This window comes from Nerophis ophidion, linkage group LG11 (assembly GCF_033978795.1).
Source record: "Nerophis ophidion isolate RoL-2023_Sa linkage group LG11, RoL_Noph_v1.0, whole genome shotgun sequence".
Classification (NCBI taxonomy): Eukaryota; Metazoa; Chordata; class Actinopteri; order Syngnathiformes; family Syngnathidae; genus Nerophis; species Nerophis ophidion.
Window position 1 is genome coordinate 3,101,188 of NC_084621.1, and position 23,560 is coordinate 3,124,747.

General features: G+C 39.5%; 1 protein-coding gene and 1 non-coding gene across 3 annotated transcripts in view; both read right to left on the minus strand.

Moving 5' to 3' along the window:
- Window positions 1-1,106: 1,106 nt before the first annotated feature.
- ncapd2 (non-SMC condensin I complex, subunit D2) overlaps window positions 1,107-23,560 on the minus strand; it is a 29,138-nt gene continuing 6,684 nt past the window's right edge. Inside the window, exons 9-32 of one of the 2 annotated variants that reach the window (XM_061914914.1) lie at window positions 23,408-23,555; window positions 23,138-23,335; window positions 22,720-22,854; window positions 22,565-22,652; window positions 21,505-21,712; window positions 21,308-21,426; window positions 17,377-17,577; window positions 17,124-17,298; window positions 16,807-16,891; window positions 15,111-15,247; window positions 14,313-14,445; window positions 13,020-13,095; window positions 12,744-12,947; window positions 12,517-12,677; window positions 9,901-10,012; window positions 9,659-9,782; window positions 9,418-9,573; window positions 6,929-7,106; window positions 6,733-6,827; window positions 6,569-6,649; window positions 5,917-6,100; window positions 5,684-5,846; window positions 2,758-2,877; window positions 1,107-1,381 (exon numbers count right to left, since the gene is read on the minus strand). In XM_061914914.1, the coding sequence (XP_061770898.1) occupies window positions 1,299-1,381; window positions 2,758-2,877; window positions 5,684-5,846; window positions 5,917-6,100; window positions 6,569-6,649; window positions 6,733-6,827; window positions 6,929-7,106; window positions 9,418-9,573; window positions 9,659-9,782; window positions 9,901-10,012; window positions 12,517-12,677; window positions 12,744-12,947; window positions 13,020-13,095; window positions 14,313-14,445; window positions 15,111-15,247; window positions 16,807-16,891; window positions 17,124-17,298; window positions 17,377-17,577; window positions 21,308-21,426; window positions 21,505-21,712; window positions 22,565-22,652; window positions 22,720-22,854; window positions 23,138-23,335; window positions 23,408-23,555 (3,364 nt within the window). In that variant the 3' untranslated portion in view covers window positions 1,107-1,298. Of the gene's footprint in view, window positions 1,382-2,757; window positions 2,878-5,683; window positions 5,847-5,916; window positions 6,101-6,568; window positions 6,650-6,732; window positions 6,828-6,928; window positions 7,107-9,417; window positions 9,574-9,658; window positions 9,783-9,900; window positions 10,013-12,516; window positions 12,948-13,019; window positions 13,096-14,312; window positions 14,446-15,110; window positions 15,248-16,806; window positions 16,892-17,123; window positions 17,299-17,376; window positions 17,578-21,307; window positions 21,427-21,504; window positions 21,713-22,564; window positions 22,653-22,719; window positions 22,855-23,137; window positions 23,336-23,407; window positions 23,556-23,560 lie in introns of both variants that reach the window. The other variant, XM_061914913.1, reaches the window with a different exon arrangement.
- LOC133562446 (small nucleolar RNA U85) lies at window positions 22,214-22,521 on the minus strand. The gene has a single exon (XR_009808908.1). It is a non-coding gene; the product is annotated as a small nucleolar RNA U85 (small nucleolar RNA).

A 23,560-nucleotide genomic window follows, 5' to 3' on the forward strand; every position in this document is an offset into this window, starting at 1 on the left:
CAGTTGATAAAACATTGTCCCTTACAATTATTAAAGCTTTTTACAAAAATCTACTACTCTGCTAGCATGTCAGCAGACTGGGGTAGATCCTGCTGAAATCTATGTATTGAATGAATACAGAATCGTTTTGAATCGGAAAAATATCATTTTTGAATCGAGAATTGATTTGAATCAAAAAAATAAAAATTCGATATATCGAATCGCGACCCCAAAAATCGATATTGAATCGAATCGTGGGACACCCCACGATTCAATTCAATATGGATTCTTGGGGTCACGATTCGATTCAAAATCTTTTTTTTTTTTCAATTCAACACGATTCTCGATTAAAAAACTATTTTTTCCCGGTTCAAAAGGATTGTGTATTCATTCAATACATAGATTTCAGCAGGATCTACCCCAGTCTGCTGACATGCTAGCAGAGTAGTAGATTTTTGTAAAAAGCTTTAATAATTGTAAAGGACAATGTTTTATCAACTGATTGCAATAATGTACATTTCTTTTAACTATTGAACGAACCAAAAATATGACTTATTTTATCTTTGTGAAAACATTGGACACAGTGTGTTGTCAAGCTTATGAGATGCCATGCAAGTGTAAGCCACTGTGACACTATTGTTCTTTTTTATTATTTTTATAAATGTCTAATTATGTCAATGAGGGATTTTTAATCACTGCTATGCTGAAATTATAACTAATATTGATACTGTTGTTGATAATATTCATTTTTGTTTCACTACTTTTGTTTTGTTCTGTGTGGTGTTTGTGTCTTCTCTCAATTGCTCTGTTTATTGCAGTTCTGAGTGTTGCTGGGTCAGGTTTGGTTTTGGAATTGGATTGCATTGTTATGGTATTGCTGTGTATTGTTTTGTTGGAATGATAAAAAATAAATAAAAAAATATTGATTTTTTAAAATGAGAATCGATTCTGAATCGCACAATATGAGAATCTATTTTTTCCCACACCAGTAATATATATATGTGTGTTTCAACTGTATATATGTGTTTTAACCCAATGCAGCCTCCAAGTCAAAAAGTTTGGGGACCCCCCTAACCTAACCTACCAGACAGATTGGACTGCAATGATGCGACACAGCTGCTCGAGAGTTTTGAACCAACCACACCTGGTGCAGGTTTATTACAATTCTGTCCTGACTCCAGCTTCTCTACACATAATTAAAATCGAAGTTTAAAAAATATACAAGTTTATCTAAAAACAAACGAGTAAATTATGGAAAATGTTGAACAATAATAGGATTTTTAAAAAAGAGACAGTATTAAAAAACAAACAAAGGAAAATCAGTTTCTGAGGCGAGATCGGCGAGATGTGCGGGAAATTGGCGTGGTGACTTTAGGGGTCTCGCTCTCCGTCAACACGGCATCTGATGAAAGAAATAAGGATTGGATTATGAGAAATCATGTGACCTCTTCTGGACATGTCATGGATCCTTTATCAGTGTCGCTGAAATATACAACACACTTTGTAAATCCTCCATTGTGCGGTGTCAAACAAATGACAGTCACTACATTTCAATGCACTAAATTAGTCTGATTTCTCAAATACTTGTTTTTTTTTGTATTTTCACACCTGTGTGTGTGTGTGTGTGTGTGTGTGTAAGTGCTCATGCACACTCAAATGCGACTATTGGTCATGCACCTCTCATAATCTGGGGGTTCTTATTTCCATTCAGCGCGGATAACTGAATTTCTTTTCTGGTTGACCTTTGATTTGACGTCACACTAGGATTTGCAGATCCTTACAACTTGTTTTAGCTAATGTTGGCTGTAATATTGGCACAAATTACAAATATTACATCTTCAATGGCTATGCTAATGTTAAATAGAAAACAGTATCAAGAAATGATCTTGGATTGCGCCAAGAACATGTAAACTACCAAGAATGTATCGGGGCAGATGCAGAGAAAGGCGGCGGAAGAGGTCTTTTTCCCCGAAGGAATTTTCAGACAAAAATTATGGAAATAAAAATTTTCTGAATGTCTCATAATTTATCTAAAAGGCTCTGTGGATTGATGGAAGGAGTTTTAAATCCGAAGGAAAATACGGTTTTTGTCCCGACTGATATCCAGAGGAAGGTTGCTTTTGTTCTGGACGATTTTGCCGGAAAGTTAATCAGTTGGCTTGCACAAATGCAGCGTTAGGAGGTTTGTGTACGCTTTAATATACCTGCTTGATTATCTTTCATCTCATTCATATTTTTTTCTGGAGTCTGGATTAAACCAGCATTTCCTTAGCTACTTTCATAAATAAATCTGTATCTTTATTCTACCATCAATGCACTTCAAACATTTTCTGTTGTTTTTAATTTGTGAACTAAATTAACTGTCTCTTCTTCATTACGATGATTGCTTCGTTTTTATTGAATGGTATCCGCTTCTGCGTTGCACCCAGGTGTGCTAAACCTGGCGCATGCGCTATACGAAGGGTCCTCTACGGCCGCCACAACCTCTCAAGAGATCTGCTTTCCAATCGCTTAATCCAGGTGTGTTAACCCGACTTTTAAAAAACCGACTACAATCAGATTAAGGTGTTTCAATGGGTTGTTTAGAGCCAAACTATTTGAGAAGTACTTAGTGCATTGAAACGTACGGACTTATGTAAAGTGAACCATGTAAGACAGTCCTTGTACCGCATAATACAGCCAACTACAGGATTTGAGTGGCACATTACCGATCAACACTTTCGACTTCAACCTTAAAGCCAAAAAGGTGGGTTAGGTAGGCATTTAAGATAGACTTACCCTCTTCGTCCTCCTCCTCATCACTGGAGAAAGTAATAGCAGGTTTCTTTGACTTGCGAGTTTTTCGAGGAGTCACAAAACTGTCGTCTTCACGGCTGCAAACTGACTGCTTGGATTTACCTGGATAGAGAAGACCGTAAACATATCACCCAGTTGGACAGTTGACTCCTATTACAGAAAAAGTACATTTTGATAATGTTCTATCAGTAATGTGTCAACTATCAATCCAATCCACTTTATTTATATAGCACATTTAAACAACAATAAAGTTTCCAAAGTGCTGCACAGCCATGTTAAAAACAATATTATGCTCCACCAATGACTGAATAAAACAAAAAATGAATAAAAATAAAACCAATATAAAAACAAATATGATTAAAAACTAGTCATAATCCATAATATTTCACCATTTGTGGCAGTAATAAATCAGTCGAGTGACTGCTGATGTATGACTAGCTTAAACAATTTAAACGTCTGCAGCAAAAAAGTAATTGTGAACTTTCTTGTACAAAAATTATGAACAAAATGGTGGAGCTGTATTTTCATTTGCACTTTAATCAAAAAGGTTAAGAAGCCCTGAGCTAGATGATAAGGGCTGTAAGTTTCATCATGTAGTTTCTCCCCCCCAGCAAATAGACAAAACTCTATGACCGTGATTGTTTATTTTAGCAACATTATTACAAATGTGTGCTAAACTGCAGTGTCCTTTGGTTTCACTCCTAAATATTATGTTGTGTGTGACTTATGGCAGGAAAACTTACAGCCCTTATCATCTAGCTCAGGGGTTCCTAACCTTTTTGATCCTGAATCGCAATTTTTCCACAACAGAGGGACCCAGGACCGACTAAAATAACACTGAATGACTCATCTTACACTGGATTTTCTTGGTATTCAATAATAAATATCTTACCTACTGGTACTTACACTTTACAACCTTGTCAAATTATATGAAAACATTTATTAATCAAAAATTATTATTATTTTAACACATAAGCCTTAGGCTTAGCAAAGAGTGATTAGAAAAACAATTACTAAAAAAAAAGTATACTGCGCAAGAAGAGCCTCAATAACTGACAGAATTTTTTTTTACCGGTACATAATTATGTTGTTCTTAAGTATACTTAATTAATAATGAAGGTTTTTTTAAAGGAGAATTGCACTTTTTATTTTTCCTATTGTTCACAATCATCATGAGCTACAAAAAGACAAGGTTTTGTTTTTTTGCAATCAACATGTAAAAATCTGCTCGTTTTTGGTCTCTGGCAATGAAGCTAATGGCAGCAATTAATTCTACCTCTAAATCACTTTAAAAATGCATTCAAAAACTGTCAATACTTCAGCTACTTTGCATAACCTGTATGATAACCAAGCTGTAGCAACATCGTTGTTGTAAAAGCGAGAAATGAGGAACTCTTTTTCTGGCGTAGTAACACATCAGCATAATTCAATATTAGCCATAAAAGCAATAAGCTAGCTTTTACGACAGCACAACATGAGTTTTGAGTTCGCACTGACCGAAAAACATGAAAAATCATACTACAGTATCTGTAAAGTATTAGCCCACATTTTAAGTTGTTTGTACACAGCTAGCCAGACAGTGTATGTACTGTAGTTGCAATAACATGAATGACGTGCTGCATGTAACACGAGCAATATAAAAGTGGCTCACTCTATAGTTATGCGTTGTATAAATAGCATGGCTCAAAGTTCCACATTTATAGTGTCAAAATCACTTTCATCTCACTGTCTCGGCTTCAGTCTGCTCAAACATCTCCTCCTTCATGTTTGCTTCTATAAGCAGTAGTTTATCCTCAGTATTTTCGGCTTCAAAAATATAAGATTGTGAATTCACATTTGTCCAAAAATAGGTGTCTTTGTTGTCTGTTATCGATTCTACCATGATTACAACACACACATGCGTTTGTTTGTGGAAGTAGGAAACACATTTGTTGCCAGAATTCGGACGTGCGGTGCTATAGAAACAAAATTCAATGCGCTGCAGAAATCAGTCCTGGCATTGATTAAAATGATCATAATTTGGTAAATATTGAACATATATATTGAAATGAACGCGTCTTTACTACATTAAATCACACCCCTAAAAACCTACACATTGAGGAGGCTGGAACTTATGGCTGCATTCGAGCGGAAGGCTGGGGACACTTTGGACAAGTGTGTATGTAAAAACAGAGCCTTTTGAATTTTGAGGGCTTTGAAGGCTACAACGCAACTCCCATTAGCTGCATTTTTCAATTGTTTATCATCTTTAAAATCCTAAAAATAAAAAACATCAGTGCTTCTCTCATATAATAGACAAAGTTTTTTTTAAAAATGCAGTACCCCTTTAACTGCAGGCATGTGATTTGAACTTAATGAAAAAGACTGAAAATAAGCTAGGGGACACATTACTTTGGTTCATTCACACATTACTTTAGCATTTTTGCTTTGATGGCTCTGACATGAGCCTTCCTGGCAAATTTCGGAGCAGTTTACATTTTCCTTTGTTTCTGCTTTAGTGGATTCTGCCTTGGATTTTCTTTAGCTCCAGACTTCTTCTGTTTGAGATCGGCATTACTGCCAGAAGTGGTGAAAAAGTGTATCACAACTGAGTTCTGCTGCGGCCCATACAGACCACTGAGAAATATATATTTTTGGTGGCCCAACAATGCACACTGCAAGTATAAATAAGTGTGTGTGTGTATATGTATGTATATATATATGTATATATATATATATATATATATATATATATATATATATATATATATATATATGTAAATGGTAAAAACACTGATATATGGTATGTATTATGTGGAAGTAGTGCAGAGTTAGAGTGTACATGTAAAAAGTAGCCAGTGTACATTAGTGCTTTTTTGAGACACGGTCTTGTGATCAATCTGTCAAATGGTCAATATTATGCACAGACCTCTCTTAGATCTTGCTTTGGCAGGTAAGGGCTTCCGCATTAGTGTCTTATCAGAAGATGCTTCCTCTTTTTGGTCCTCTTCACCTATATCAGGACTTTCCACATTCTCCAAGCCGCGCGTGTGAACCGCCGTCAGCCGCTTCTCGAACTCGTCTACTTGGCTCTGTTGCAAAACACATGTTGACGCTGAGCACCACCACATGCCTACCCTACTGGAAGCGTGTGTATTGCACCTTGAATTGGAGCTTGGCACCGCGTCGCAGCTTGGCAGTGATGGCAAGCAGGGGCTGGTAAACGCCGGGCTCAGTCAGCTTGTCACTGTAACACTCCCAGCACTCCTGCAGCCTCTTGAAGCCACGCTCACACATGGACAGCAGGGACAGAGAGATGGCTAAGTCACACCACTGACGCTCCGTCCTGGGAAGGAGAGAAGAAAGATGAATGAGGGATTAAAATCTGATTAAAAATTATGCAAATTGCACACCATTCTATATCTTTTACTTGTGCGTTTTGGCTTTGTACTGGCATTTGGACCAAATTGCATTTTCTATTGAACGTCATGTCTTAATTCACTTTGCCATTGAGTAATGTAAGATGTCCTTCCTTTGAGCTTTGAGTATGGATGACTCAGAGCCGGACCCATGGCACAGGTCACACCCCATTGTTCCACCTCCATTCTCCAACAACACGCAGACACAACCTCCATGACAAAATGAGTGCAAGTGATGTCAGCGTGTCATTATTGGGTGAATTCAACTGTGAATTCTGGTTGCCTCTTACCACACAAGACAAAGCGAACAACTAATTACACACATCCTACCCCTGCATCTTCACATCACAGCTGGACACGATCAAAGGAAACAGTGAGAGGCGTGATGGTCTCACCTAGCAGTCCTGAAGCGATGACAAAGTTTCTCCACCAGAGACTCGGTTTGCCTCTCTTTGGTGATGTAGGAGAAGAGCTGCCTAAAAACACACAGACATTACATCTGATGGAACATGAAAAACACTCTTACATGTCAACATGTCCCACATGAAAGCCTTCTTACTTCATGATGGTGTTGAAGTCCTCAGAGCTCATGCATCTCTCAGGGTCGGATAGACGACTGATGATGTCCGGAAGCAGGTTGTAAATTGCATTATCCTGATGAATATGAATGGCAGGTTACGATGTGAAGAACTTTCCAATAATTCAAATGTTCTTTTCTCAAAAGTATGTGTGTGCGTGCGCGCGCATGCACGTACCTTGCTGGCCAGCTCATTGAAGAAGTTGAGGGCCAGGCTGGCAATGTGAGGCTCGGGGTCAATTAGCAGCACGGCCACTTCACTGACTTGACCCTTGACCTTAAGAACATCCTTAAGCACCAATTGTGTCAGCACCGTCACAGCTGTCTGCCTTACTGAGGGAACCTCGTCACTGAGCCTGTAACAGGAAAAAGATGTCAAATTAGGGTAACGAGACATCTCTCGCCCAAGCTGAACTTTAAGATCAAATCTTCAAACCAAAAGAGCGATGTCACCAATAGCCAAGAACGAGCCATCAAAAAGTAGCTTACCAGTCAAGGTGCCTATATTGTAAGAAAACATTATAATAATAAACAGTAATGTCTTAAAAGTGACTATGTATTACAATGAGGTCAAAAGAGGGAGAGTCATAGCTGGAGAAAAATATAAAAAAAAATCTTTGTAAACCTGTTAAGCTAAAATTATATTTAAAAGCAAAGATGCATCCATCCATTTCTACAACTGGTCCCTTATGGGGTCGCTGGAGCCTATCCCAGCTGCACACGGGCGACCCTGGACAAGTCACCACCTCATCGCAGGGCCAACAGATAGACAAGATGCAGTGATTTTTAATTGAAAATGCTGATGCTGTCTTGTAATTGGTAAAGAAATAGGCTTTAAAAATCTTTATAGATTTAAAAAAAAAAAATCTGTTTTGCCTCAACCATTAATGTTTTCTTCTTACTTTTATGCTTTTTGTAGTTCTTTCCCATTTTTGTTGAGTTTTTTTAATTCCTATTACAATATGCCACAGGTTAGACAGCATTCCACAAATTGCCCCACAGCCACCTTTTGAACCTACCTGGCTTTTTTATTTGACCAAGAAGGTAATGTGTTGCCAAACAACAGAAAATTGTCTCTAATCTCTGTCTTAGTACTAACGAAAGTGATAAAAGTTGAGTTGCTTCTGTAGGCACATTCTCGGGGCTTGTGGTGTCAGGTCTGTGCTCACGCGGAAAATACTTACGACTTGTTTTTGAACACCTAGTAACTACATGACGCAAGACACACCTCATTCACTTTTAATGTGTACCTCTTTCACAAACAATAGCAACAACATTTTAAAACTGGCACCAGAGAACCCTTCTGCGAAGTCTCATTCTTTATCAAAATGTTTTGTAAAGTGGCTTATCGTATACTGACACAGATCCATTATAATTTATGAGCAGAGGTGAACCCAAAGCATCAAGTCTACATTTGTTTCAGGGCAAATTGATTTTATTCAAAAATGTAATAAGGAAAATCGATACGGATATTTTTTAACATTGTCATAATTAATTCAATGAGAATTTAAAAGTAAATTATTAAATAACCATGCAGCCACACAGTCAAGTTAAAGCAATGTTACTCACATCAGCTTAAGTAACGTTTTCGCCAATTTTGTTTTGTCCCAGATTGTAAAAAGATGGACTGCCGGCTCATGATATGAAAATAAAATATTAAGAAAGCATGCAAACATGTCGTCAAGTTCATTCGCATACCGTTTTTCTATCCTCAAAAGTCAGTTTAGCTGGTTTGGTGTGGTGTGAAAGCGCAATTTAAAGTTGGGCTCACGCCGACCCACACCACAAAAGAAACTCGTTAACTATTTCCCCCCATTCATGACAGCGAGTAGGATTTCTGGCAAAAGATCAGAAAAGCGTACACGGCTCTTGCACACACTAACACAGGGGCTTACCACAGCAATGAACAGGGTAATTAATTCTTAATACGCTTATCTGAAGGCTCCAAAGCAGCAGCAGCCTTCGAGGACAGTGGAGGTGTTTGCGTGGGAGACAATTAGCGAGAACTTATCAGGTAGGAAACACTAGGAGGGCAATAAGACATTAGAAAACTGACTGACATATTCAAAACACCTAAATGCTGATGCATTATAATTAAAACTAGCACATCAAACGTTATCCAAGTTGGCCATAGGGCACCCAGCTTTAATTTGACTATAAAAGCCATTAAATTGTTTTTAAAAGTGAACTTCTTGACACAAGTGTAAAACATTTAAATTCCCCCCCTGCTTGCTTAGCCACTCTACGTAATTACAGCAGCTACCAGCTACAATCTGTTACACATTAGTAATTTTAGAAAAATTTACACTGTCTAAAGCGACCTGACCTTAGTTCATTTAGTGTGTTTATCTCTAAAATCACTGTCAGAATGGTTGATGTACTAATAATAACCACAGGACCGTTAGTTTCATCAAAGTTGCAACAAAAGTGTAAATTTTTGCACATTATGTTGTTGTTATGTTAGTATAAAGAGGCTTAGAGGAACACGACAGAGGCATGCATCTGTGATAAGATGTCACTTAGCAAGACCGCCCACCCAGCTTAGACATCAGGCATTAGGTTATTCTGTGTAATCAAGCTACAAAGGTCCTCTAATTGTGAGGAACAAACGGTCCATGTTAATCAAAGCCAGCAGCTTGAAGTTCATCAACAAATTCATTGCTCTACCTTGCATATAAATTCTGTGTCCAGGGCTCTAAAATGTTTGGGAAGCGGACAGTGAGATCTCCCAGGGCAATGATGGCATTGGCCCTGACGACAGGAAGAGCAGAGCGCTCCAGTACTGTAAACATTAGCCGGGAATGCTCCTCGCAAATGGACGGACTGGAGAGAGAGAAAAAGGGAGGTGTTATGATTATCCTGACGAGAAGTGTCTCAGTTGTAACTGAACAAGAGAGGATGTGTGTACCTGATCATCATGTACTGTGACAGGGCCAAACAAGCAGCAGTGGTGAGCTGTGGGTGGGAATAGCGTCCAGGGGAGCTGCAGACTTTCACTAGCAAGGGAAGAAATGCACACAAAAGGTTCTCCTCTAGAGGCAAGAGAAGAGTAGAGGGGGAGTTTAAGATAAACATTTAATTAACATATGAATGTCACAGCAGCGTACATTTAATGAAGGGACAAAGCAGAACATTAGATGCCATCCTTACCAGCCAGTAATTCCGTCTCACAGATCTTGCGGATGAGCTCGGCCTCTGTGTCTTCTGCAGAGGCGCCGACTAAGCCCAGATCCTCCTCCATTGCGCTGTCATTGGCGGTTTGCTTTGAGGAAAATTAAAGCTTTACATAAGAGACAAGGGACTAATGTAACAAACCTGCCACAACTTCAAAGCTAACACTTAGCCATTTCAACAGCACAAGCAAAATTAGAGACTAATTCACACTGAACCAGTATAACCTGTGAAAGCAACTCCCCATTCAAAAGGTGTTCAATTTTTATTTTGGTGCTGCAACTACTACCATCACATTTTGCATGGACATAATAAAAACAGGTTATTTAAAACAGTCACTCATCCATCCATTTCCTACCGCTTGTCCCTTTTGGGGTCACGGGTGGTGCTGGAGCCTATCTCAGCTGCAATCGGACAGAAGGCGGCGTACACCCTGGACAAGTCGCCACCTCATCACAGGGCCAACACATACAACATTCACACACTAGGGCCAATTTAGTGTTGCCAATCAACCTGTCCCCAGGAGAATGTTCATTTCCCTTTCAATTTTAGCAACACGCAAGAACAATACATTACATTTTACAATAAATAGTCATCTCAACAGGTATGTCAAGTTCAACAATCTAAAGCAGTATTATTCCCTGATCATTAATAAAAGGTTTTGTTTATTTACATTCATTTATAAATTATACATGTCCCTTTTACTACATAATTTATACCTATTTTTATTTCATTTTCTATTAATTCTAAGTTGTATTTTTATTTATATTTATGTAACCATTTTGTTATTTTTCATCTTTCAATTTTAGGGTAGCATGGTCGAAGAGGGGTTAGTGCGTCTGCTTCACAATTTGAAGGTCCTGGGTTCGATCCTGAGCTCGGAATCTTTCTGTGTGGAGTTTGCATGTTCTCCCCGTAACTGCGTGGGTTTCCTCAAGGTACACCGGCTTCCTCCCACTTCCAAAGACATGCACCAGGGGATACGTTGATTGGCAACACTAAATTGGCCCTAGTGTGTGAATGTGACTGTTGTCTGTCTATCTGTGTTGGCCCTTGATGAGGTGGCGATTTATCGAGGGTGTACCCCGCCTACTGCTCGATTATAGCTGAGATTAGCTCCAGCACCCCTCGTGACCCCGAAAGGGATAAGCGGTAGAAAATGGATGGATGGATCTTTAATTTTACATCTCTGATTCTTATTTAATTTGATCTCTGCAAAAGCAATATTCTGTTAGTTTTTTCTACTACCATTTTAACAATAAGGATTTTTTTCTCCTTTGTTCTTTTGTTAATGTACAAGCATAAAATTGCAACACCATTACTGTTTATCTTCACTAAATAGAAAATGTTAACACAAACTCTTTAGTGGCAACATTTTAGTGTCAGTTATGTTCAAGACATGGATTACAGACAAATTAATTATGAGTAAAAGACATGAAGTAGAGGTAAAAAATAAGATGTTTCATCTGACTAGGGCTGGGCAATATAGCGATATAAATATATCGCAGGTTTCTCTCTGTGCGATATAGCAAATGACTACATCGTAATATTCGATTATATGTTCTCACACAGTTGCTTTTCGCTGCATGCATTACATTACTGGCGTTTCTCACTCCTCACAGAGACATAAAACAAGCCCGCCTTCTTACACACGTCACATACTGTTGCGCATGTAGCGTTACACGCCCTCGCCGAGAGCTAACGTTAGCATGGCTGGATGGATGGCTAACGTTAGCTGAGGCAGGTCAAGTTGCTTTTAGCAGCGGGCATTACACAACAGACGTTTCTCACTCCTCCTCGCCTCTCATTCTGACAGATACGGAAAACAAGCCCGCCTTCTTACATACCTCATTTACTCTCGCGGGTCTAGCGTCATAGCTCTCGCCGATCAGAGAGGTAGCAGCATGGCTAACGTTAGCTGAGGCAGGTCGAGCGAGAAAAGCTTGTGACAATACAAGAGAGAGATGGTGCGAAACTTATCACAAATGGAGGAAGAACAATAAATGCCCAAAATAAAGAGCAGGGGATCCATCATCTGTCAGTGGTTTGGCTTCAAGTGGGAAGATATTCAGCAGACAACAGCAATATGCAAAGTATGCAGCAGATGTGTTACTACAAAAAAGGTAGCAAGATTATTAATTTGTTCTTTAATTTAAAAAGTCCCCCGTGAGAGAACGAAGAGTATTTAATAAATACAGTTTTGGTCAAATGACTTAGTTGTGATTTCCCATCTCTGCATGAAAGTTTAAAAGTAGCATATATTAATGCAGTATGAAGAAGAATGTTTTAATGTAGACACATAGAATCATCATACTGCTGTGATTATATGCATCAAGTGTTCATTCAAGGCCAAGGCAAAATATCGTAATATATATCGTATATCGCAATATGGCATAAAAATATCGGGATATTAATTAAAGCCAATATCGCCCAGCCCTACATCGGACTCTTTTCAGAAATCTTGAATACGAGCGATGTTCCTCAACTTAACTTGGTAAACATGACCAAATAAAATAGTATTAAAATATTCTTTATTTATAGACTAGGCAATGTTAATATTTTGCTAGACTTGTAAAAATTGACATCTTTGTGTACCTTAACTTTGCTGGATGGGCCCTTTTCCTTTTCCTCCCTCTCCTCAGTCTCTCCTCTGCGCCTTCGCAGCTCACTGCTTACACTACGCTCAAGGTGAGACACTTGCCAGAAGGCCACAGAACCGCACAGGGCCAGCAGCTGAGCCAGACACACACAGTTCACTGCGCGAGAGAACACATGGTAAGGCCTCAAAAAACAGGGCAGTGATAAGACATGGCAGTACTCACCTTGTTCACCAGACTCTTCATCATCTTGTATTTCATTGCCATCCTTGTTGACCTCTTGGCCTTCTGCAACTTGATCTAAAAGAAGTCGGGTGGTGCGCTGTAGCAGCCGAGAGCACAGCTGGTCGGGGCATTCAGCCAGAAAGTAGATGAGGCGGACGGCTTGCTCCATGAAGCTCTGCCAGTGAGGGTCCTCCATCATGGCACCTGCCGGAAGGAACGAGTGAGTGTGACAGGTGAGAAATACAGAGTATATTCATTAAGAAAAAAACGACAGACCTTCAGCGATTGCATGTGTGAGGCAGGTGAAGAGCTGATGTTCCTGAGGCAGTCTGAACGGTGCACCTCTGGATTGCTTAGAGAAAAACAAATATTGTATGTTATTAATGTTTTAACACAGCATAGTACATGTTTTAGTAGCCCAAATGAGCATTAGGAGAGATATTTTAAATGTACAACATTATGAGAAGATGAGATACTAATGCCAAGAAAATATATCTAAATACTAGGGGTGTGCATCTCTACTGTGAATGGCGATCCAATATGAATCTAAATACATGGGTTACGATACGATTCAATAAAGTATTTTAAAACATTACGATTTGATGCAGATGGAATCTTTGCTTGATGTCACAACAACCTAATTTGTTTATTTTTTAAATAACAGACAAAACAGACAGTTACTGTATTAAAACTAGGAACAAATAACTTCAGTGCATTGCAATCCATAAACTTTAAGAAAAGAAGAGGTAAAAAAAAACACTTTGAAAAACTACCAGCTGTTTGCTCAAGTAGCAAGAAATATGAGCTGTGCATCAAGTAAATACAACAACTAACAATAATGATTAAACAAAACAAAAAAAAAGTACGGATAACAGTATCATAAGTTGAGAATTTTTGACCGATCCAATTAGGAACCGGTACCTAAACATACCGGTACTCTGGATACATTTCTATTAGAGGCAGCATGGTTAACTCTTTCGGTGCTGTATGGCATGTTACTCTGTTGATGTCGACAGTCGCAAACAAGACTGCTACTCTCGTCTAACGTCATCGCAGAAGTCTCAAAAGATAAAACGGCCATATTTTATAACACCTCTGCGGTCAACCGATTCATGACTTACCAATTAGGACCAATCTTTACTAAATATAGATAGATCCAGAAGCTTGCAAACGATGTATTCAAATCTCTAAAGTTAAAATCTGTTATCAATTTGTAATGATTCTTTTTTTTTTTACAACCCGACTAAATACTGGAACAAATCCAGCAGCACAGTTCATTAATACATATTGTCAAAACCCAATTAACTAATCTATAGTGTACCATTTTTGGTACCACACTGTTGGGGTACCAAGGGTAATAGTACGGTACCTAAAGGTTGAAACTTTGTGGTCCATATTAAGTTATCATTCCGAATAGCATGAACGTAAAGAACACACATTGTTCCCTATTGTTTACGATGTGGCCTTCCTTCTGCAACTGTAGCTGATTCAGCCACCATCCTAACACCCACCAAGGAGGTACTAATTTCCAGCTTGATGAAACATGTGCCGTAATGCAGGTTGTCTTACCCTAATGTGGTCGGTTATGTTGCAGATGGTGATAATGGTGTCCCTTGCCAAAAGAAAGTCCTCAGTCACTTTTTCCCCCAAAGCCACAGAACAAAGAGTGTCCAAATTACTGAGGACCACCTCCCTTTCAGCCCTGTTAATAAAACACATCCATGCAAAGAAAAGCAAAACATTTTGGACAAAACTGTGTAAACATTTGCATTCATGCAGAAGTATGGACTACATGTCTCAAATGTGAGATGGCCTTGCTGGCGCTCCGCAACTTGGAAGATAATTTACGTGGGTGAGCGAGTTTTAAGAAATACATTAGATTTAATAGGTTGTGAATGCACGCAGGTGGATGAAGAGAGGCAGCAATGTGGGTGGACTGCAGATTGCTTTACTCTCGCTTGCTCTACCCTGGAGCAGTGGAAGTCTTTGACGGGGGGCACTAAAAATACATTTGTTCATCGAAAAGCACTGGCAACAGCCTTATCTATATGGTTGTGGATTTAATTACACAGATGAGCGCATGTTTGTACAAATGAGATGATTTGCTGGATGACGCAGGACCAACATGTAATGAATTGAGCTATGATAATATATTTAAAATGTGTTTTATATGTGGGTTTGTGTAAAATCCAGCTGGCAAATGTGTGACGACTATTTTTGTACTGTAACTGTTTTATACAGGATTATGCACTTTGTGAAAGTGTTAATCAGAACTGAGCATTATGCCTATAAAACAGAACCCTTTTGATATATGTTTAGTATCAGATCTTATCAGATTGATCAAACATCTGTATGGCCATGACTTACCGTGTAGCCATGCCTAGCAGAAGCACTGCAGCTCGCCTGCACAGAGCAGAGGTTTCAGTTTTACCCGTAAACCTTTCCCATAAAACCTGCACAACGGTCGACTCCAAACTGCTGCCACTGCCAAAAAACTCCTGCACCTGCGGGGACATGTTTGGCGGTTTACAACACTCCTGCATTAGTGATCGCAGCACATCATGAAGGCCTTGTTTACACTGCAGGTCAATTCCAATTTTTTTGCCCATATTCAACCTGTATCTAATATGTTCATGTCCGTGTGAACAGTGAAATTCCAAATTTTACTTATCGGACCCAGACCTCTTTTGTATGTGGAAATAAAATTGGATATATATGCGATGCTTCCTAAATGTGAACGCTACAACGGTAAGGTCGCATTAATCAGGCCAGAACGTCATCAAAAAGAAAAAGTGTCAAATATTTGCCAAAATAGACTGTTACAAATAAAAAATTTGACAACTGAGCACAAAACGGGTGAAAAAACAATATTTTTGGAACTCACATGAAAGTTGCTCAAATGATGTCTCCGAAAGCTCGTCAACTGACACGCTCTTCAAGCAGACATCGAAGTAAATTATCCGTAAAACTGCAAAAGCCAAAAAGACTTGTCCTCTTCCTAATTTTCTATGCTCAATAATTTGGTTAAGAAAATGTTGCTTTTAATTGCACAAAATCTTTGAAAGCCTTAAGCCATTTATACTACCATAAATGCCGCCGTGCGTGCAACATCATGTCCGGATGCGGGACTGATTGTATTTACGTTAGAAATCGTTTTTTTTTGTAATATGCCACTTAAAAGGTCGGATTTGACAAAAAAAAAAAAAAAATCAGAATTGGACAGTCGACCCTGCACGTAAACGTGGCCGAGTACTAAGGACTTTTTAGAGTTAAGTCAATAGTGGTTTTCAAACTTTTTTCATCAAGTACTGCCTCAGAAAAAAACTTGGGCTTTCCAAGTGCAACCATAATCACCAATCATCAAACAACAGTAGCATAGTAGGCCTAGGTATTCATAAAAAGAAAAAGGCAGGTTTTATTTAACAAGTATAACCTCAAAGTTTGATATAACGTGGCCCAATATAACACGATATTCTATAAAATGTGATCGTGTCGTAGACCCGAATTTATGCCCGATTTCCCCCCCACCAGAGTCAATCGCTTGGTTTTCCACCAAATTATCGCATGGCCTATGACGGTAGCTGATCAACCAAGGTCCTACTGTGTACCTACAACCTAGGACAACACAGACCGCAGTGCGTGAGCAGACATGGTTCTGGCTGTTGTCAGGGCAGCCCACTGGTTGAATAGCGCCTACCCCATTCTGTGACATAGGAACACAATCCACCATTCACTTTGTCACATTGGGGCATTATCCACCAAACAGGTTTCGGCAGCTGCGCATAACTTTTTCAAAAAGTAAAAAAGGATTTTCTATTCAACATAATCTCTGGAATAACGCAATCGGTATTTAATAGAACCTAACGACCACATTATATCAAACTGAGTGTGTTAAATGTTTTTGGCCACTGTAACATTACACACACACTGCACAATCAACAATGATACTCCATATAAAGTACATATTTACAGATTTATTTGGCGTACCACTAAATGGAGTCCGCGTACATTTTGAGAATCACTGGACTTAAGAGTTGGAGAAACAGATTTGTAAACTACTCACAATTTCCTCAAGACACTGAATTGTTCCCAGAGATGCATCCACCATCAGTTCAGAAAGACTATCCACAAGAGTCTGAGCTTTCATCCTAAAAGGAGGATTTAACATAGTTGCTGAGTGGTTGCCAATACCTTATTTCTTTATATAGTGATCAGGGGAGATATACCAAAAATGTATTGAAATACAACTATACTATGCCATTAACTCCAGCTTTACAGATGCCTATAGTGTGCAGGTCCATAAGGCATCAAATCACGCAACATTCATTAGAATAGTGGCCACTATTAGGCGTGTTATTTATATATAAATGATTTTAGGACCTGGTGGTCTCTCCTTGGGGGTTGAGATAGAGGCGCCTGTAGGCCTGGACAACAGCATCTTTGATGGCAGCGTCAGTCGACCAAACCAATGGCAACATCTTCCTTACTCCGCTGAGAGAGTTGGCAACACTGAACTCGCACACCGCAACGCAAAACTGCACTGCCTCCTGAACCACTAAAAGTCCAAATACACAGAACACTAGTGAGTGTAAATTTGGGCTCAGTGGTGACTAATTCTTGGAAGACCTCCCACCTGAAGTGGTTTTCCAGTAGAGCATGGAGTTGATGACAGAGATGGCCCTCTCAACTTGAAGGGCAAATGTTTCTGTATCTCTCAGGTACTGCACCAACATCTCCTGCTTCTTCAGCTCCGCATCACCTGCCTCTTGATCGCCCTCCTTCTGTGGAGTGGAAGGCAAGCTGTGGCTGGGCTCAAAAGAATCCTTATCAGACCCTAAGGGAGAAAGTTCAGGGAAATGTCAACCATAATAGGGAAAACTAGCATACAAAGTATGAAATGTCAACTGCTTTCTACACAACCTTATTGGTTATAATCTATAAAGTACAAGGAAACCCCTCTTTACTTACTGAAAACTTGATGAGAAGCCACAACCCAATACTGTATACTGAAGAGTAACCATTCAAAATTATAGTTTAATATTGACATCCTCAGTGGCCTAGTGCAGTGGTTCTCAACCTTTTTTCAGTGATGTACCCCCTGTGAACTTTTTTTTTTTTTTTAATTCAAGTACCCCCTAATCAAAGCAAAGGATTTTTGGTTGAAAAAAAGAGATAAAGAAGTAAAATACAGCACTATGTCATCAGTTTCTGATTTATTAAATTGTATAACAGTGCAAAATATTGCTCATTTGTAGTGGTCTTTCTTGAACTATTTGGAGAAAAAGATATAAAAATAACTAAAAACTTGTTGAAAAATAAACAAGTGATTCAATTATAAATAAAGATTTCTACACGTAAAAGTCATCAACTTAAAGTGCCCTCTTTGGGGATTGTAATAGAGATCCATCTGGATTTATAAACTTCATTCTAAACATTTCTTCACAAAAAAAGAAATCTTTAACATCAATATTTTTGGAACATGTCCACAAATAATCTAGTTGTCAACACTGAATATTTATAAAGGATTTTTAAATTGTTGCTATTTTTAAAAAAAATCGCACCTACCCCTTGGCATCCCTTCAAGTACCCCCAGGGGTACGCGTACCCCCATTTGAGAAACACACTAGAGTGTCCGCCCTGAGATCGGTAGGTCGCGAGTTACTTCCCTGCTTGACACTCAGCATCAAGGGTTGGAATTGGGGGTTAAATCACCAAAAATGATCCCCAGGCACAGCCACCGCTGCTGCTCACTGCTCCCCTCACTTCCCAGGGGTTGATCAAGGGTGAAGGGTCAAATGTAGAGAATAATTTCACCACACCGTGTGTGTGTCAAAATCATTGGTAATTTGACTTTAATTACAGTGGCACATCGACTTACGAGTTCCCTAACTTATGTGTTTAAAATAAAAACGGCCTCCGGGCTAATTGTTATGCTTTAAACCACAGGCAAAAATCCTGATAATCGGCGAAGCTAATGCAACAGTGAACCCCATAAGATCAGTACAAAACATCTGGTCTTACCTCGCTAGCATTAGCTTATACCTAGAGATCAACATAACTGTTTTTCAACCATTGGAACAGAGAAAGTGAGTGGAAAGGACAGTGCTGAGAGGAAAAAGAAGCGGATGATATCTATTGGATTAAATAGAAGAAATAATCAAAACCGAGAGTATAGCCAACTTGGCAAAGCAGTTCAAACGCAGCACTGTTAGTTTGCACTATTCCAAAATAGACGACTGTATTTTCCTGACCATAGGGTGCACCGTATTAAAAGGCGCACTACTGATATACTAGGGCGGTATAGCTCGATTGGTAGAGCGGCCGTGCCAGCAACTTGAGGGTTGCAGGTTCAATCCCCGCTTCCGCCATCCTAGTCACTGCCGTTGTGTCCTTGGGCAAGACACTTTACCCACCTGCTACCAGTGCCACCCACACTGGTTTTAACGTAACTTAGATATTGGGTTTCACTATGTAAGGCGCTTTGAATCACTAGAGAAAAAGCACTATATAAAAATATAATTCACTTCACTTGATGAATGGTATATTTATTTTTTTCATATATAAGGCGCTATAAAAGAAGTCATTATTTTTTTCTAAATTGAAAACACTTCCTTGTGGTTTACATAACATGTAATGGTGGTTCTTTGGTTAAAATGTTGCATAGATTTTTTTACAGATCATCTTCAAGCCGCTTTCGGCTGTGTCGTTTTGTGGGCGGTCTTATTTACGTGACTCAACTTCGTTAGCGTCTTCTTCCCGTCATCTTTGTTGTAGCGGTGTAGAGTGCAAGGACGGGATTGGAAGAAGTGTAAAAGGTGGAGATAACTGTTCTAATGACATTCAGACGTTACTTAAATCAATAACAGAGCAGCATCTCCTCAGCCGGAAACAACAACACCGGAAATGTTTCCCGTGAAAAACTGTCCGACCGGAACTCTAATAACTAAAGTTCCTTGGGTGAATAATGTTAACTCACTACACTGGTATGTTTTAGCGCTTTCATGGCGAGTTTACCGACAGATGTAAGTAAGAACCTTACACTACTTTATATTAGAAATGGCAACAGCAAAGGATGAATGTCCCATAACAAGAATATAGAGGGGAAAAAAAGAAGCCTATCGACTACGGTCTCACCACGGACTACAAAGGCGGATGCGCGCAATTTTTCAGGATTTATGCAGATCCAAAATACAGATCAGCAAGGTACCAGAAGGTAAGAAAGGTTGCTTTTGCATAATATTACGAAACAAAACGCCAGATAATAGGTCTTACCTTATACACACACACACCATAGCAATACTTATGTGTTGATGCACATCAAACAGTAAGCTTGATGTGCATCACCAAAAGCATACCAAAGCTATGACTTTGGTAAGCTTCATAGCTTACCAAAGTCACGCTAAAACATTTTTGATAGATTTTTGAGCACCGTGTATAATGTTTTATATTTTCAATGGAACATATAAAATGTTGGTGTTTACTTGAGTCATATGGCCATCATTGTGCAGTTTACACATATCTCTTATGTTTGACTGCCACCTACTGGTCACAGTTATCATTACACAATGTACCAAATAAAATTGCTTCGAGGTCAGTAAGCAAAACCAGAATTATTCCGTACATTAGGGGCACCGGGTTATAAGGTGCACTGTCGAGTTTTAAGAAAAACAAAGGATTTTAAGTGCGCCTTGTAGTCCGGAATATACATAATGCCAGCCAAATATGTTAAAATAATATCTAAACGGCGAACAATCATTCATAAAACTTAGGTGAAGCTGCTGATGTGTGTCATAAAAGCAGCTTGCAGGATATACGTTAGAAGTCCCCTTTCCAAGGTTTTGTTGTATATTATAACATTACTTCAGAATTTGTAAAAAAATAGAAGCATCTCCCCTATTAATGCATAACATATATGGTATTAGATGAAGTGAAGTGAACTATATTTATATAGGGCTTTTCTCTAGCGACTCAAAGCGTTTACATAGTGTAACCCAATATCCAAATTACATTTTAAACCAGTGTGGGTGGTACTGGGAGCAGGTGGGCAAAGTGTCTTGGCCAAGGACAGAACGTCAGTGACTTGGATGGCGGAAGCGGGGATCGGACCTGGAACCCTCAAGTTGCTGGCACGGCCACTCTACCAACTGAGCTATACTGCCAGACATATTTGCATTTAATTGAACTTCCCAGGACATTAACAAAATGATGGAAAGGTCAGAGAAAATAAGCATAATATAACAGGACTGTCCTCGTGTAAAATACTAAAGGTCAGAGTTTACTTCAAGCAATGCACTGCTGCAGGGCATGAGAACTTGAATGGAAAAACACAAAAGGAGCTGGTTTTTGACATGTATTTGTACAACTCAATTAAAGTACCTGCAATGACATCTATTATGAACCTGCCAATTTAAATTAAAAGGGTCACAAAGAAAACATTGAATGAATGTCCTTCAATAATGACTCACTTAAGAACTGAATGTTAATGGCAGTTGAATGTTGTTTTCATTTTTATCTCTCCGCGGCAGATGGAAAAAAACCCAAGTGCAGTAAATAAAGAGGTTTACCTTTGAAGAGCAGAGCGAGCGTGTTCATTAGAGTCTCTGGAGTGAGAGTGGACAGGGCAGCAAACATCTCCGACTTGGGGAAGCAACTGTGGGCTTTTACACAAAGACGCACCGCTTTCCTGTGCAGGGTAAAGATGAAAACCTTTTATTTATATTACAGCCAGCTATTACAAAAAAGATTGGGGTGTTTGAATCACCTGTACTTGTTTACCCGGAGGTACTGAGCTATCATCACTGCTGTGGCCCTGTCGTCATCCACCACATTCTCATCATCATCATCATCATCATTATCACCTTGAGGTTTCTTCCTCTCAGCATCACCAAACTGGTCCAGCTCAGACAGGACAGTGACGTGCAGCTCAGGCTCCATGGCAGCCCACAGCTCTGACGCTTTAATGACAGGCACTGCCAGCACGGAGACAAGACGGCATTTAAGGAGAATATCTGACAGCTATAGAAACGCACACAAAAAAGATGACCAATAAAACTACGGTACTTATGATGCTACAAGCGCAGCAGGTTGTAATGTGATGTCATCTTATCATATCGCGGTGTACTAATGCCTTGCATCTTTTGCCAGATACATGGAATCGTGGTCTTTATGAAGCCTTTTCAATTATTCTGAGAGGCTTTCTACAAGAGTGCAGCCTCACTCACATAAATGAATCCAAACAAACGTTGAATGTGATCTGTTGTGCTACAGCAAACAGGTGTAACTTTATGACTCAAAGCACTCAGAGTTAATGCATTTGAGAATTTGGAAATGGCTAAAAGAGGCAAAGCATTGTGACATGCACTTCACGAGTAACATGAACAAAAGGAGCTGAATGACAATTTAAAAAATTTGAAGTTAAAGCTAGGTGGAAGAAAGTATAAACAAGGAAATGAGTGAGACTGACAATGTTTTGCCCTCAGATTACCAAAGAAGCAACTCATAGCCAACTAAACAGGGAACACAGCTGGGGAACTTCAGGCCTCAACACACACAGACACACACATAAAACACACACACAGACACTGTAGGCTACATACCCAAGATTACTCCCATGTAATCTTGAAAGGAGGCACAAGGGTGCAGCCTGGTTACTATAGGCGGACCCTTACAGCAGCGCAAGAAGCCTCCCTTACACTGCCAAGATTACCCGCCAGTTGAAGCAAGAAGCAGCCAGCTGTTGTTTAGTCAGCTCGTATTCGCCTTGGTCTCATCATTGGGCAAAACAAATTGAAAAAAACTAAAGACCTAAAAGTTAACTTCACCTGGTGTCTTCTCCATCAGTTTATCTTTAATCTCTTTGAGCTTAGCCATCTCTTTCTCCAAAGGTTTTTTCAGATCGGCGCTGCTCAACTTAAAAACACAAGAAACTTGGTGAGGTTTTTGATTGAACTCACTGCTTAAAGTAGTCAGGCGGTACCTTGCAGCTATAGGGGTTGTGTGCTATGAAGGCTGCCAGCAGCTGGATGGCGCTCTTCACAGCATTAATGGATTTGTCCATCAGGCGCCCAACAGCGAGACTCATCACCTCACTGTAGCGACAAAGCGGCAATGCCTAATACAGGAAGATGGTCACATAAGAGATTTAGCTAATGGGATCATACAGAAATTGTGTGCAGAGAATAATAATTTTCAAATAAATGCAGAAATGTAATTCGTGTTCCTTTAACTTACTGAAACACTACACAAAAAAAATTATGTTTGCTCCGCGTAACAAAGAAATGTCCAAAAAATAATCTTTGCAAATGCCATTTTTGATTCCACAATTATTTTACCATGAATGCATCTTAGCATAATAAAAGTTTAGTAACACTGTTTGAGTAGAGTATAGTACTTACTTTGCTGTTGACAATGCGCGTGTACACTTGCAATACGCGTGCTCTGACATGGGAGTGCGTGTCGTGCAGATGCTCCTGCAGCGTGTCAAAGAAGCGGTCCCGGTCCGCCTTTCCAGACTCGTCCAGCTTGTCTCCGCACAGGACACGCACCAGGATCTCTCCCAGTACCTCACACACGGCTACACGCATTGTGTGGCTCTAAGAAGCATAAAAAAAAAAGATTCCTATATACTGTAAGGTAGGAAAGTAAGAACGGTATGAAGCTGTCACCTCTCCTTCCAGGTGGGTAATAAGCACACTAATGTTGGGGATCAGTAATTCTGGTAACAAAGCACCAAGTTCAGAGAGGAAAGCAGAAAATGCTTTGACCCCTGACCCCTCTCTGGCAAGTTCTTCGCTTGACTTTTGGCCTATCTCCCTAAG